At 40.4% G+C, this 12,637-nt stretch overlaps 1 protein-coding gene across 1 annotated transcript in view; it reads left to right on the top strand.

Moving 5' to 3' along the window:
- AGK (acylglycerol kinase) overlaps positions 1 to 12,637 on the top strand; it is a 101,955-nt gene that overhangs the window by 29,428 nt on the left and 59,890 nt on the right. The window contains exons 3-4 of the mRNA XM_007983186.3: positions 6,681 to 6,720; positions 10,065 to 10,144. Coding sequence (XP_007981377.2) covers positions 6,681 to 6,720; positions 10,065 to 10,144 — 120 coding nt within the window. The remainder of the gene's footprint in view (positions 1 to 6,680; positions 6,721 to 10,064; positions 10,145 to 12,637) is intronic.

Raw genomic sequence — 12,637 nt, forward strand, 5'->3', positions numbered from 1 at the left:
GTGCTTTCAGAATGCCAAATCCTCATCTGAAGAATAACCTTCAGTTTCTCCTGCAGGACAAAGCATGCCTGTCTGAGCACAGTGAGTCAATCTCTCCTGTTCAAACATTTGCCACTTATTTATTAAACAAGTATTTACCAAGTACCCTGTATCTGCGAGAGTGTGCTGTGGGCTGTGGATGAGAAAATGGTGAATTATCCATGATTTCAAGAAGTTTATAATCTAGGAAGGAAGATAAGTAAAGCAGTTTTTGTGTGGTGGGTTGTACTGTGCTTGGCTTTTTTTAAAAAAGGAAGGGATAAAATGATCAAATCCTTGAAGATGTAGTTTGTTGTGTCTCTTAATATACAGTTTGCCAAGAGCAGAAGCAGCATCAAGGGGGAATGGTGGAAGATAAGGAAAACTTTTTCCGTAGTTATCTACCTGATTTTTCCTTTGACTTTCAAATGAAGTACAGGGTGATTTTGGGATTCATTTGGTGTTCTCTGTCAACTGTCCATGATCAGGGTATCTCTTCCTCCTCCTTTTCACCCTACTCATATAGATCATCATGTCCAGTCTCATTCCTTCTATTAGCGTGTAGCTAAGATTGCTATACAGAACTTAAGACTTGCATTTCCAGCTGTCACCTAGACACCTCCACCTGGGTTCTCACCCCATCTCGGATAGACAGACCCGGAACTAAGCTAAGTTTTCTCCCTCTCACCTGCACTTTTCTACTTCATTCCATCTCTGTGAATGGTACTGTCTTCTACCAGTTGCTTAATGCAGGATGTGGGCGCTATCTTTGACCCCTCATCTTTTCTTTAATTCCCGCCAGCCATCCCTCAAGTTTACCTCCTGAATATCTGCTGAATCTGTCCTCTTTTCTGTGTCCCCTCTGCCACAATCCTAGTTCCAGTCATCATCACTGACTATCACTGAGGGAGCCTCTGAGGTTTCACTAGATTCAGTCTTACCTCTGACCAATGCCTTCTTCACACACTGCAGCCAGAAGTAATCCCTCCAAAATGTAAACCTGGTCACATCCATTCTCTTAAAACCCATTAATGACTCCTTATGGCCCTTAGGAGAAATCCAAATTACTTAAATAGCTGAAAATGTCCATGGTGACCTGGCCTTTACCTGGCTTCTCCCATGGCGTGTGGCCTCTAGCTGTCCCGAACTACTTTCTCTTTCCTAAATTGGCCACGTTCTAGCACTTGCAGGCTTTGACATGCTATTTCTCTTGCCTAGATTCTACTCCCTATTTTTGCCTGGCTACTTTTTATTTTTCCCCTAGATCTTGGCTTCAATGTCATATCCTGTAAAAAGCCTTTAATTCTGTCAAAACTAGGTTAGATGCCCGCATTATTTGCCCCTTTTATGGATTACCTGAAAGTGAAATTGCATCGTAATTGCCTGGTGAATTGTCATTGTTCCCTACTAAACTATAAACTTCACTAGGACAGGGAATGTTGGGCTTATTCACAAGCAGTCCAAGACACCCAGCACAGTGCCTGGCATATTATTTATCAAGAAACACATTTTACTATGCCACCAATATTTACCAAGAGCTGTTCTTTGCCACTTGTTCCTAAGCTTCTTCAGGGCAGGACCAAATCTATTTGTGTGCCATAGGCAGCACTTTGTGTTAAATGAGTTTGTTTCAACAGCTACCTTCAGAAGCATTATTGCACCTGACCTTTTAAAAAATATTATGTGAATATAAATTGAAAAATTTATATTAGATGAGACTATGCAATTTAAAAAATGTGCTATAAAACATACAACTAAATGAGTAATTGCCCATTGAGTATTGTCTGAAGTTTAGAAGAAAAAGCATCTGCTTAGGGACAGCCTGGCATGGGTCTGAATTCCAACTCTGCTGTTAGCAGAAAGGGGTCCTGATCCAGACCCTAAGAGAGGGTTCTTAGATCTTGCACAAGAAAGAATTCATGGCGACTCCATAGAGTGAAGTGAAAGCAAGTTTATTAAGATAGTAGGCCAGGCACAGTGACTCACACCTGTAATCCCAGCACTTTGGGAGGCCAAGGCAGGTGGATCACGAGGTGAGCAGTTCAGTTCAAGACTGGCCTGGCCAACATGTTGAAACCAATATAAAAATTAACTGGGTGTGGTGGCGTGCACCTGTAATCCCAGCTACTCGGCAGGCTGATGCAGGAGAGTCACTTGAACCTGAGAGGCGGAGGTTTCAGTGAGCGGAGACAGCATCACTGCACTCTAGCCTGGGGGACGGACAGAGCGATACTTTGCCTCGAGGGAAAAAAAAAAAGAAAGTAGAAGAATAAAAGGATGACTACTCCATAGGCAGAGCAGCAGCATGGACCACTCAGGTGCTTATACTTGTTACTTCTTGCTTATATGCTATACAGGGGGTGGATTATTCATGAGTTTTTTCAGAAAAGGATGGGCAATTCCCAGGACTGAGGGTTCCTCCCCTTTTTAGACCATATAGCGTAACTTCCAGATGTTGCCATGGCATCTGTAAACTGTCATGGTGCTGGTAGGAGTGTCTTTTAGCATGCTAATGTATTCTAATGAACATATAATGAGCAGTGAGGACAGCAGAGGTCACTGTCATCACCATCTTGGTTTTGGTGGATTTTGGTCCGTGTCTTTACTGCAGGCTGTTTTATCAACAAGGTCTTTATGAGCTGTATTGTATGCCACCCTCCTATCTCATCCTGTGACTAGAATGCCCAGACTCCTAGAAATGCAGCCCAGTAGGTCTCAGCCTCTTTACACAGCCCCTACTCAAGATGGAGTCACTCTGGTCAAACACCTCTGACACTACCACTTAGTAACTCTGTGGTTTTGGGCACGTCACTTTCCTTCTCTGAGTCTTGGCTTCCTGATCTGTAAAATGAGAATATTTTCTGTTACCTAAAAATGCCTACCTTGCAAGGTTGTTACAAAGATTAAAGGTTTATGAAAACAACTGCCATAGTACTTGGTACAAGGTAGTTGCTCTATGAATTTTACGTTTTGTCTTTTATTCTGACAGTGCTGACATTACTGAAACATTTTTGGAATTTCTTTGTTGAGATAGTTTTCAGAGCTTGCTATAGATCATCAGACTATCTCAATGGGAGAAATCTTTTTTCTTTGAGGATGTGTTTGATTTTCAGGAATAGTCAGGTTCAGATAGCAAGATCAAGATGGTTAACACCGTTTTTGATATTAAACAAAGTTAAGTATGAATTGTTTTTTGAGACAGTTTCACTCTTGTTGTGCAGGCTGGAGTTCAATGGCACGATCTCGGCTCATTGCAACCTCTGCCTCCTGGCTTCAAGCGATTCTCCTGCCTTAGCCTCCCAAGTAGCTGGAATTATAGGCATGTGCCACCACGCCTGGATAATTTTGTATTTTTAGTAGAGATGCGGTATCACCATGTTGGTCAAGCTGGTCTCAAACTCCCGACCTCAGGTGATCCACCCACCTCGGCATCCCATAGTGCTGGGATTACAGGCGTGAGCCACCGTGCCCGGCTCAAAGTTAAGTGTGATTATAATGAGATTTTCTTTTGTAATATCAAAATTGGTACATATTCTGGCTCTCTCACAGGTGGCATTGACAGGATATTCCATTTGGCACACTAAATTCAGGGAATTAACAATCACAAAATCTTTTGATTTTGAATAGCATTCTGATAAATTAATCAGAATTAATAAACTCAGAAGAGCTGAAATCTTTAATAATATATTTAATCACAAGCTAGTAATCAGAATTTTACTTCTAGCAACAAAGAACTTAGGGGAAAAAATGATCTAAGGTGCTACCCCATATTCTTGTGCATATTCGGGGCTATTGTCTTTTCAGTTAGGTCCATGGAAATCAGTGTGGCTGAGCTGTGGCAAGGGTGGTGTTCTTTCCTAATGACCCAGAGGAGCCTGTTGCCTTTCGGAGACCTGTCCTTTGTGGTAGAGGAGGAGCCTGGAAATGGGCAGGATATAGAGATGGGATTGCAGCTTTTACAGAAGCATAGAGGGCTTGTGCAGAAAAATCCACAGGCTGAGTTTGTAGGAGCGATTGGAGGTACAAGGTAATTAGTTTACTAAAGGAAAGCATTGAAAGCAGTGGCCGGGGGGAGCACAGTCCGGAGAGGCTGGACGCTGCCTTCCTAGGGCCCTGTGCAAGTTGAACTAGGGGTCAGCACAGTCCAGGGGGAGGGTCAGTGACAATGCCCAGGTTACTATGAGGAACCTCTTATTATTTTGTTATCCAGAGGTTACTGCGGGTTCAGTGTTTTACCTCTTCATTGTATATAAGGTCGTAAATGCATATTATCCAGTAAGCTGTAAGGAGTTAGTGACATGTTAATTATTTTCAAGAATTCCGCTAGTTTGTACCCGGAATTTACCTCATCTTGTAGTGTATTTTTGTTGTTGTTACTGATGTTAGAATGATTCAGTGAGAGCATTCGATGGGGAGGGACACAAGAAGAAAGGGAAATGTGTTATTTCCTGTGGGGAGTCATTAAAAAAAACATGAATATTTGTGAATACTGGGTGCAGAGGGAGAGAAGGTTGCACAACGCCCTTTGCCACCTGGACACAGGGGAGCAGAGTCACTTAAGCCAATGGGGACTGGGCTGACTTGTGCTGGATTTCACAAGGGGTGAGGCGCCTCAAAATCTTTGTTATTGAACAATATCAGCTTTTGGGGTACTGATGTCATTTATCATTTCAGTAAAACATGGTTCTTAGGTTTTTGTTTATTTGTTTTTTGAGACAGAATCTCTCTCTGTAGCCCAGGCTGGAGTGCCATGGTGCGATCTCCACTCACTGCAGCCTCAGCCTCCCAGGTTCAAGCGATTCTCCTGCCTCAGCCTCCCGAGTAGCTGGGATTACAGATCTGCACCAGCACGCCTGTCTAATTTTTGTATTTTTAGTAGAGATGGGATCTCACCATGTTGGCCAGGCTGGTCACAAACTCTTGACCTCAAGTGATGCGCCCACCTTGGCCTCCCAAAGTGCTAAGATTACAGGCCTGAGCCACTGCGCCCTGTTGGTTCTTAGGTTTGAGATTTCAAATTCACAGCGTCCATACTTCCCTGTGGATGGTGTTCCTTTAGTGAAGCCGCCTGCTTTATGAAGTTCAGGGGTTGTTCTGCAGCCTGGTTATGGAATCACGGAGCAGAAGCCTTTGACAGCAACTATGGCAAAAAGTAAAGCTTGCTTATTCCTTTTCATTCACTGTAAATGTCAAAATCCCATTTGAATTACTGTGAAAATGCAAAATTTAAAGTTTTCAATGTTATTGAAAAAAGTCTAGAAAGAAGATATAAGCAAAATAATTTTTTTTTCAAGTTTTCCTATAAATTGGTTATTGTTCATCTTCTCTGGGTATTTGATTTCTTAACTGTTGTTAACCAATTTGAAGTTACTATCTTAGCAGTGCCAGCAATGTGCATTAGCATTAGCACAAGCTCTTAGATGAAGATTCTGGAGCCCCATAGGTGACTGGAGCCATTTAAAATGCTTTTATGGTAGAAACATATTTTAGAGACCTTGATGTTAAATAGGTGATCATATTCTGACAGAATCCTTTCATTTTTGGAAGCCAAAATTTTGCCTCATGACAAAATTCTCCATTTATGATCTCTTTTAGTGTCTGATGGTGACATAAAAAATAAGTGATTTAGATAAAACAGTAGCAGAAGAAAGTAAACATCAAATTTACTTGTGCAAATGACCTGATTTCCACTGGGTAAGAAAAATGGAGGATATGTATATTAGTTTTCTATTTTTACCTTAACAAATTGCCACAAACTTAGTGGTTCAACACACCACAAATTTCTTGTCTTGCATTCTGTGAATCAAGCCCAAAGCAGCTCTCACTGGGCTAAGACAAAGTGTGGCAAGGTCTGTGTTCCTTGTGGAGGCCCTAGGGGAGAATCCTTTTGCTTTTCCAGCTTCTAGAGGCCACCACATTCCTTGACTCTCTTCACAGCCTTCTTGCATCACAGCTGGCAAGGTTGCATTTTTCTGACCGTTCTTCCATGATCGCATCTGCCTCTGATCAGAACTGGGAAACTTTCTGGTTTGAGACCTTTGTGGTTAGATTGGACCCATCTGGATGATCCAGGACAATCTCCCATATCAGGGTCCTAAGTTTAATCAGGTCTGTAAAATCCCTCTTACCATGTAAAGTAACATACCCTCAAGTTGTGAGGATTCGGATGTGGAAATTTTGGGGGGATGCGGCATGATTCTCTGGTTACCATAATATGGAATTATTTAACACAAACTTATTCAAAGGATGTATTTTTCAAATGTGTCGATAACTTGTTATCAGGTTATTTTGTTTGTTTGTTTTTTCAGACAGAGTCTCACTCTGTCGCCCAGGCTGGAGTGCAATGGCATGATCTCAGCTCACTGCAACCTCCGCCTCCCAGGTTCAAGCGATTCTCCTGCCTCAGCCTCCCAAGTAGCTGGGATTATAGGCGCCCACCACCACGTCTGGCTAATTTTTGTAGTTTTAGTAGAGAGGAGGTTTCACCATGTTGGCCAGGGCTGGTCTTGAACTCTTGACCTCAGGTGATCTGCCCACCCACTTTCACTAGGGTGTTTTTAGAGAAGAGGTGCACATATTAAAAAATAAAAAAAGCTCACAAATTTTGTTTGGATCATAATCTATTGTTAAAGCTAATTATTCTCTTTTGCTTACTTTGATAGTGATAACCTACTAAGGAGAGCAGCCTGTCAAGAAGCTCAGGTAATACTATTTAATGTGATAAAATTAAACCCCTCCTTATCTTCATTGTGCAGAAAACTGAAGCTCTTTCAGGGAACTTGCACAGTGTCTTGCATCTGTGTAGTTTGGCTATTTTTTAGCACTATCAAGATGAATCATGCTGGGAGCCAACTCTGAGTAGAACTCCAGGAAGTTAACCATCTGGTGAGGAGCAGTTCTGACACCCACCCCTGTAGACTGTTTGTTTCTGGATTGGTCCCGGGAACACAAAGCTGGACTGGTAGAAGCTCTGGGAATTTGTTTGTGTCTGCAGTTGTCTTTGTAGATCTGGCTAACCCCTGAATCATCCCTGATCTGAATAACCCCCAAGGATATCAGTTCAGAACAAGTGTTACCTCTAAAAGTCAAATCTTCTTAAAATTGTTGATTCATATTTTTAAAGTCCATCTTCAAGCTCAACTGGTCCATATCATGTACACTGTTACATTCCATGAGATTTTACTTAAATATTCATTTATATGGCTAATTAATTATAGCTGGATTATAAATCCTTTCAAATTTAAGGCCACTTTTTTGCTCCCCACTGCAAAAATGTACATTATACTTTGCAGATGAAATTCTGTGACTGAGTTGCCTTTTTGTTTTGTATCATTTGAGCTTATGATGTCAGAAATACCAAAATAGAAACATGAAAATCAAAAGTGGCAAGTGTATGAAGCATTTAGTAATAGAAGTAGGTGGCAGACCTCATGTGTGTTTCTGAAATGTTTTAATGGATGACAGTGACAATAGATACTATAAATTAATTCCTCTCTTTGATTGTTACAATAGATATTATAAATTAATTCCTCTCTTTAGCAGTTGTTACAGTAGATACTGTAATTCCCCTTTTTAGTGATTGTTATCTGGCTGTTCTAAATCTGTGTTTTAAGAATTTGATCACTTCTTTGTTTAAATTTATTATCTTTCATGTGGCTCTAAGTTGTTTTAGAAATCAATTCAAATAAACTTTAATATTAAATTAAAGGTGATCCCCGTCCCAAGCCAATCATTAGCAACTGGAAAATCCTCCTGGAGTACAGTGGTGTGATGTTGGCTCACTGTAGCCTCTGCCTCCTGGGTTCAAGCGATTCTCCTGCCTCAGCCTCTCAAGTAGCTGGGACTACAGGTGCACACCACCACGCCCAGCTAATTTTTGTATTTTTAGTAGAGATGGGGTTTCACCGTGTTGGCCAGGATGGTCTTGATCTCAACCTCGTGATCCACCCGCCTTGGTCTCCCAAAGTGCTGGGATTACAGGCGTGAGCCACTGTGCCTGACCCCTTTCTTTCACTCTTTAAGGAAGAGTAGACCTGTGTGATTGTAGGACCCTCCCTTTCTTGTTGAAGGTAAATGCCTCCACCTCTGTTCTAAATCCTCTCTCCTCATACGTTTTCAGGGATGATGTTCCTTTATTTTCTCCTTCTTGTGTCCTTCCCTTCCCTTCCCTTCCCTTCCCTTCCCTCCCCTTCCCTCCCCTTCCCCTCCCTCCCCTTCCCCTCCCCTTCCCCTCCCCTTCCCCTTCCCTTTCCCTTTCCCTTTCCCTTTCCCTTTCCTTTCCTTTCCTTTCCTTTCCTTTCCTTTCCTTTCCTTTCCTTTCCTTTCCTTTCCTTTCCTTTTTCCTTTCTTTTCCTTGGAGTCTCATTCTTTTGCCCAGGCTGGAGTGCAATGGCACAATCTCAGCTCACTGCAACCTCCGCCTCCCGGGTTCAAGCAATTCTCCTACCTCAGCCTCCTAAGTAGCTGGGATTACAGGCACATGCCACCATGTCTGGCTAATTTTTGTATTTTTAGTAGAGATGGGGTTTCACCATGTTGGTCAGGCTGGTCTCGAACTCCTGACCTTGGGATCCATCTGTCTTGGCCTCCCAAAGTGCTGCAGTTACAGATGTGAGCCACCACGCTGGCCTTATTTCTTTCTACTATTCTAATTCTCCACTTCCCCTGCATGTTTAGTTCCTTCCATCTCACAAATGGAAGTGGATTTGTCCTTATGGCCTCTGCTGGCTAATTTTCCTATCTGTGTACTTCCTTTTACAGTCTAAATTCTTGAAAATATGATATTTAAAAACAAATTTCACATAAACTTAATGTAGTCTCACATAAACTTAGCTCACTCTGAATGTCTAAATAAGAATGAAAACAGAATAGAAATTATAATGTTCCAGAAACTTCTTACAAAGAAATAGTCTTTTTCTCTACTTCAGAAAAAAAGTATTTTTGTTTTTGTTTTGTTTTTAAAGCAAGAAATAGACAATAATAAGAAAGGCTCCAAAATGAACTGTCAGGGAGATGGCAGATTTAGAGTAAGTTATTCAATAAAAAATATTTGCATAACTTTTTTTCCTCCTGCCATGTTTACTTTGTACTTCCATACTAGAATTCTGCTTTCTTGGTTCAGGCCTAGTCCCACCATTCAAGACCCCAATTTTGGCTCATTTTGTTACTTTCCTATTCTTATTCTTTTTGTTGACTATCATTTCCAATTCAGACATAATAGCAAGAGTTCCCATTCATTTCTCATTTGGACTCCTCACATCTAGTCCTCTGCCTTTTAATTCTACCTCATCCTTGATCCTCTCTTTAGAGCTTAGAGAGGCTTTGGAATTAGAAGATGTATATTCCAGGCTTGTAATTTATCAACTCTGTAACTTTCAGGAACTTAGTCTTCCTGATTCTGGACTTTCCAATCTGGAAAACAGATTATTTTATACTTCCTTGGTTTCTGAGAACTAAGAATAATGTATGTAAAAATGCCAAATAGAAGGTGCTTAGTATATATTAGTTACGTTTCTTTCCAATTTCTCCTGCCAGTTGCTGCTATTTAGTTATCATACAGGGTTGCAAAGAAGAGAAGGCAAATAGACTATTAGGTTTATTTTGTATGTGTATAAAGATATGAAGATTAACTGGTAACACAGAGATTCTTCATGAACAAGTTTTAGTGATGAGCTGGAGAGAATATTGTACTCTGCAAACTAAAGACATAGATTAAACTTCTCTCCTGACAGACTATGGCCTTACTAATTATATGTTTATAATAAACCTAGCCATGTCTTATAGGGAAAATAAGTGTTATTTGCCTCTAGTAAATAAAGCAGGAATTTTTATTCCAATACAAAATAGAGCTTATTGTCATTAAATAATGTTACTTTTTGTTGTTGTTGATGGCATTTTCATTAATATGAGATCATGAAAGAACATTTTCCCCCAAGGTTAGATACCATATGTGCTGCAAGTAAATTTTTTTTTGGAATGGAAGAATGCATGTGACATTTACCAAATAAATAGACTTTTACTGAAAACTTTGTGCTTTTCTTTTTTAGGTGTTTGGCAATCAACTCATTCCTCCCAATGCACAAGTGAAGAAGGCCACTGTTTTTCTCAATCCGGCAGCTTGCAAAGGGTAGTGCCGTTTGTGACTTGTTATATACTTGGTTTTTTAAGGGGGAAAGAAATCACAGACTGTCAGGCAGCTAGTGAGATTCTGTGAAATTGGAAGAACTAGGTTTAATACTCTTCTAGCAATAAGATTCATTTGTAATGTAGAAATAACAGTTAAATGAGAAATAACTATAAAACTAATGGATGCTTAGCAAACTTGTCTAATTGAAGTTTAATAATCATTCCAGGATTAACACCTACAAAGATGTCTTGTTTGCTTGGAAATAGTCCCCTCGGGAGCAACTGCTGTACTGCTAGGGCGTAAATCCTTAGGCCATCTCTGTCCACAGGATGTTCAGAGATGGTCAAGAATACTGTGAGCTTCGGAGATCAGCAATGTTCTTTCCAAAAGGGATGATCCTTGAGCTAGGCCTGGGAGGAAGCAGGCAGGAGAAGACTACTCACTCTTCTCAGCTGAGGAAATGGCTCATGGGGCAGGGGCCTGGAGACAGGAGTGACCTAATTATGGCTTTGCTATGACACAGGACAGCCTGTAACTGGTCTGGCTGGCCTGGAAAGGTCATGTGGGAATTGTGGGAATTAAGGTGTGAAGAATAATTGAGACTTGGGTATGTAATGATTTGATCATGGCAGTTCATTGATTATACAAATGAACCACACTAAAAGGTGGGGAGGCTGTATGTGGGGGTGGGGAGTGGGTGTGTGGAGATTCAAAGTCTGTTAAGGAAAAATAAATGGGCAAAACTTTTTTTTAACAATATTAGATGCAACTGTTACTCAATTGGAAAGGTGAATACAAAGACCTAGATGGCTTTAGAATAAATAATTAACTTTTTTTTTGAAAAAAAATAGTCAGAATTAAAGGATTGAGTGTTAAAAAGTGATATCTCTTATGTCCCTAATGTCCAAGATAGTTCTTTTTGGCTTTTTGGGAATCAGAAAATCAGTAGGCTCGGTGCAGTGGTTTACGCCTGTAATCGCAGCACTTTGAGAGCCTGAGGTGGGCAGATCACTTGAGCCCAGGAGTTTGAGACCAGCCTGGGTAACATGGTGAAACTGTCTCTACAAAAATACAAAACTTAGCTGGAAAATATACAAAAATTAGACACGTGGCAGCATTTACCTGTAGTTGCAGCTACTTGGGAGGCTGAGGTGGGAGGATCACCTAAGCCCGGGAGGTCAAGGCTGCAGTGAACCATGATCGTGCAACTGCAGTCCAGCCTGGGTGATAGAGTGAGACCCTGTCTCAAAAAAAAAAAAAAAAGAGAAAAAATTAGTAAATATGTATTAAATTGGATTCTATAAGATCTAAGTCAAATGACATTAAGGTAATAAGAACAACAACAAGAAAGATAGTTTGGGCTGAATTGTAAGTGGTAGGCATAATGTTGTCTGGAGTAAAACACAGGGTCTCTGAAGTCAGTTTTTCTAGTCATTTCTTGAGAGGCAGTGAGTGTGACGTCACAGACAGGAGGACACATCCTGCTTTATTTCTTTGTAATTCAGCTGTTTAATTCAGATTGTCTAAACAGACTAATTATTCTGCCTAACTGAATCATATCTGCTGGGCTTTGTTAGAGCCGCTTCCCTCCCCAATAAACACACCAGTCATACTGCCTATTGATCATTTTTGTTTAATATCAATACTAAATCATACCAACAAATGAGCAAGTGCTAATATAACACAGTCAAAATACCCAGGATAAGTAGATTGTCAGTGGTGGCCCGTGGCTGAAGATAACGGAGAACTCAGCCTGGGTCTGGGAGTTTGAGGAACCTGGTCTGTTGACTGTTTTGCTGCTTACTAGCTCTGTGATACTGTGGGAGTTAATTCACTTCTTAAATCCCCAGCTTACTCATCTGTAAAACCAGAAAGGCAATAGTACATACTTTAAAAATTATTATGTAGAATAGGGACCTTTGGTATTAAATGAGATGATGCTTATTAGGCACTATTTCCATTTCATAATAAGCACACAATGTAAGAAATATAAACTGCTGAAATTGTTACTCTCGACCATGGGTTTGGTTCAGAACAGCCTTCACTTCACTCTCCCATCCTTCCCAGAAGCTCTTATACCTCTCCTTCGGCCTACTTCAGTGTAACTGTTCTATTCCTTAGAGACCTAATAAATTAACAACTTGCTAATTTCTGATGAAACTTACGGCAATTTGTTTAAGCAATAACCAGTTATTTTGAGCTCCTGCTTCTAAGAATTATCCACATTTTTAAAATTAATAAGCAAATTTTGCAGAGCAATTTTAGGTTCTTTTTACATGTAAATGTATTTGCATTTTTAAAGATAGATTCATGTTTAAAACTATAACATCTTTATCTAAAGGTAAGCTAAAATACTGCCACTGAAGGAAAGTCTTTTCTAAAGGCGTTGTCTCCTTTAACAAGGTGAATCCCTGTGTGCTTCTAGGAAAGTCTGAAACTCTCCAGCATCCTTTTTTTTTTTTTTTTTTTTTTTAAGCTTTCACTATTTAATTG

Source organism: Chlorocebus sabaeus, chromosome 21 (genome assembly GCF_047675955.1).
Source record: "Chlorocebus sabaeus isolate Y175 chromosome 21, mChlSab1.0.hap1, whole genome shotgun sequence".
Lineage (NCBI taxonomy): Eukaryota > Metazoa > Chordata > Mammalia > Primates > Cercopithecidae > Chlorocebus > Chlorocebus sabaeus.